Below are 2375 nucleotides of genomic sequence, written 5' to 3' on the forward strand. Positions count from 1 at the left end.
TTCAGGCACAGATGAGAGACAGAAGCCAGACAGAACAATCCAAATTTCATACTTGTTGGTCGTCACCCATCAGCAAGGAAAGAAATGAAGACGGTTGTCCTCTTTGTGTTCTGTGCCCTGGCATATGTGTCTCTCTCTACAGGAGGTAAGAACAAAGAGACAGCGTTTGTCAACTTATTGCATCTGTGCAATATTTGGTAGAATTATAAGAGAATATAATCAAGGAAATTATAAAACATTGTAAACACTTTTCCAGATTGATATGCATAACAATGTAAACTGTTTGCTGTCTAAACAGATCCCTCTACCTCTACGGCTTCCAAGCCAGCTAGTGAGAAGAGAGTGGGTAAGGGCATCAGTAGGACAACTGGTAACTAAATGTTACTGGTCTGACTGTATATACTGCTATCCAGATTACCAATAGGATGAAAATGTGTAAAACTCTACAAACTCTCCAGGTATGTTTGTCAAGAAGGACCTGGCCTCCACTCTGGTGAGACAGAAAAGAGCTACTCCCCCTGCAGACTTGTCCCTGATTCAGCTAGAGAGGTAAAATACTGGACTGTTGTTCCCCTTGTCATCGCACGACCTGATGTTTTCATACAAACAAGTGGTGGCAAATAGATCCAACTGTGATACATTGGGAGATATGATTGCTGACATCAATCTGGACATTCAATATATGTTATGTAGCTCAGAGATTTGTATGAATCATGCCCTTGCATTTGAAATTAAAATGGGCTTGTTCGTACTTGTATTAAACAGAAAAACTGGAATTCTTTATTTTTATTTTAACAAAGTTATATGTTTTAACAAAGAATTATGTTTATACATTTTGTTATGGGAAGCATCTAATCAATTCATTTCAGATGAATTGTGTGTAAACAGTTTGTAAATGTCCAGATGTCACCAGGAGTTGAATTATAATCATTGAATAACCGAAATGTTGTGTATTGAAGCCTTTGCACAGCCTTTGATTATGGACTTCACTTCATTTGGTCCCCCTGTGTTCCTTCATCTATTCCTTCTCTTTTCTGTGCAACGGCACAACTGTTTTTCCTCAGTCTGAGGGAGGTGTGTGAGCTGAACTACTGGTGTGAGAACTTGATGGACACAGCTGGTATCATTGCTGCCTACACCGAATACTACGGACAAATCCCCTACTAAATGTCTACACACTTCACCAACCAATGTCCATTCCGCAGAGCTTTCAGACAGCAGTCATTGCAATGTTTTGACAAATCAGAGTATAAAGTGAACTTGGTGTCAGAGTGAGAGAGCAAGAGAGATGTAGGACACATAAAGGTTACCAAGAGAACTATTTATGCAATTGGATAAATGTCTGCAGTTCAGTATGGTCAATAAATGTATCAAGGCATATGGTACCGTGTCTATCACATCCTTATTTCACATGATATAATAATATTGTGTTTGTGAAAATTTTCTAAACATTTCCACAAGACATGAATGGGCATTAAGGGCCTAAGGTAAGACACAGGTAAATTAATTATGTCAAATATGTTTGAGTTGTTTCATATGTAACTACACTGTACAATGATTTACGAGACCTACAGTTGTGATTTACAAATTGAATTCAAAATCTTTGTGGTGACTTTAAAGGGCCAAGGAATGGGTACAGGACCATCACCAGGAATCCTGGGCCCCCTAAAAAGATGAACTGGGCCTGGGCCTGGGCCCGGGCCCCCGTACTTATAGACAACATTTACATTATTACAATCAGTGGGCCCCGCTAAACCAGCAACAGCCACGAATGAGTATATGAATCTTTCAAGGGCTATGACAACCAAAATATGTTATTCCTAAATGTTCAAGAAACATACATTCTTTCGCTTTCATATCACACAGAACATTATGATAGATACAGTATGTTTGTGTAAGGAAATCAGGAACGATTTCAGGATAAACAGAAGGGAGGATAACCCTGAGCAACGAAAACCAAGCTAAACCATCAGCTTGTGCTCCTTAAAACCAATCCGGCTGCGCTGATGTCAGCACGTAAAAAAAGCAGACATCATCATCGGAAGTTTTGTGAATTGGAACTTTGCACCAAGCTCCACCCCTTTATCTTGCCTCTCAGCGGGTGACCTCATCAACCACTTTGAAAAGATGGTTGACCACATGTGTGCCTCATTCACTCTGTTGGTCACTAACATGCCCCACTCATCTGCACCCTAACCTACTGTCTCCACTGTAAATCCTGCAACTAATTATGTCCAGCCCTCTCAACCCCATTCGTTCTTCTCTACCCCAGATCATCTGGAGAGGCCTTCTCCCATTTCACACTTTTTATTTGAACAGGAGGAAGTACAAAAAATGTATGAAAATGTATGCACACACGATGGTTAATATATGCA

General features: G+C 40.0%; 1 protein-coding gene across 1 annotated transcript; it reads left to right on the forward strand.

Annotated features, from left to right (window-relative positions):
* Window positions 1-1372, forward strand: bglap (bone gamma-carboxyglutamate (gla) protein). The gene is made up of 4 exons (XM_010874944.3): window positions 1-145; window positions 299-346; window positions 459-549; window positions 1065-1372. Exons 1-4 carry the CDS (start codon window positions 85-87, stop codon window positions 1165-1167), a joined length of 303 nt encoding a protein of 100 aa, XP_010873246.1. The 5' UTR covers window positions 1-84; the 3' UTR covers window positions 1168-1372.
* The last annotated feature ends 1003 nt before the right edge of the window (window positions 1373-2375 follow it).

Source organism: Esox lucius, chromosome 11 (genome assembly GCF_011004845.1).
Source record: "Esox lucius isolate fEsoLuc1 chromosome 11, fEsoLuc1.pri, whole genome shotgun sequence".
Classification (NCBI taxonomy): domain Eukaryota; kingdom Metazoa; phylum Chordata; class Actinopteri; order Esociformes; family Esocidae; genus Esox; species Esox lucius.

Coding starts and splice junctions, on each gene's coding strand:
- bglap (XM_010874944.3), top strand. CDS start 85: ATGAAGACGGTTGTCCTCTTTGTGTTCTGTGCCCTGGCATATGTGTCT. Junction 347..458: donor AGCTAGTGAGAAGAGAGTGG/GTAAGGGCATCA, acceptor CAAACTCTCCAG/GTATGTTTGTCAAGAAGGAC. Junction 550..1,064: donor TCCCTGATTCAGCTAGAGAG/GTAAAATACTGG, acceptor GTTTTTCCTCAG/TCTGAGGGAGGTGTGTGAGC.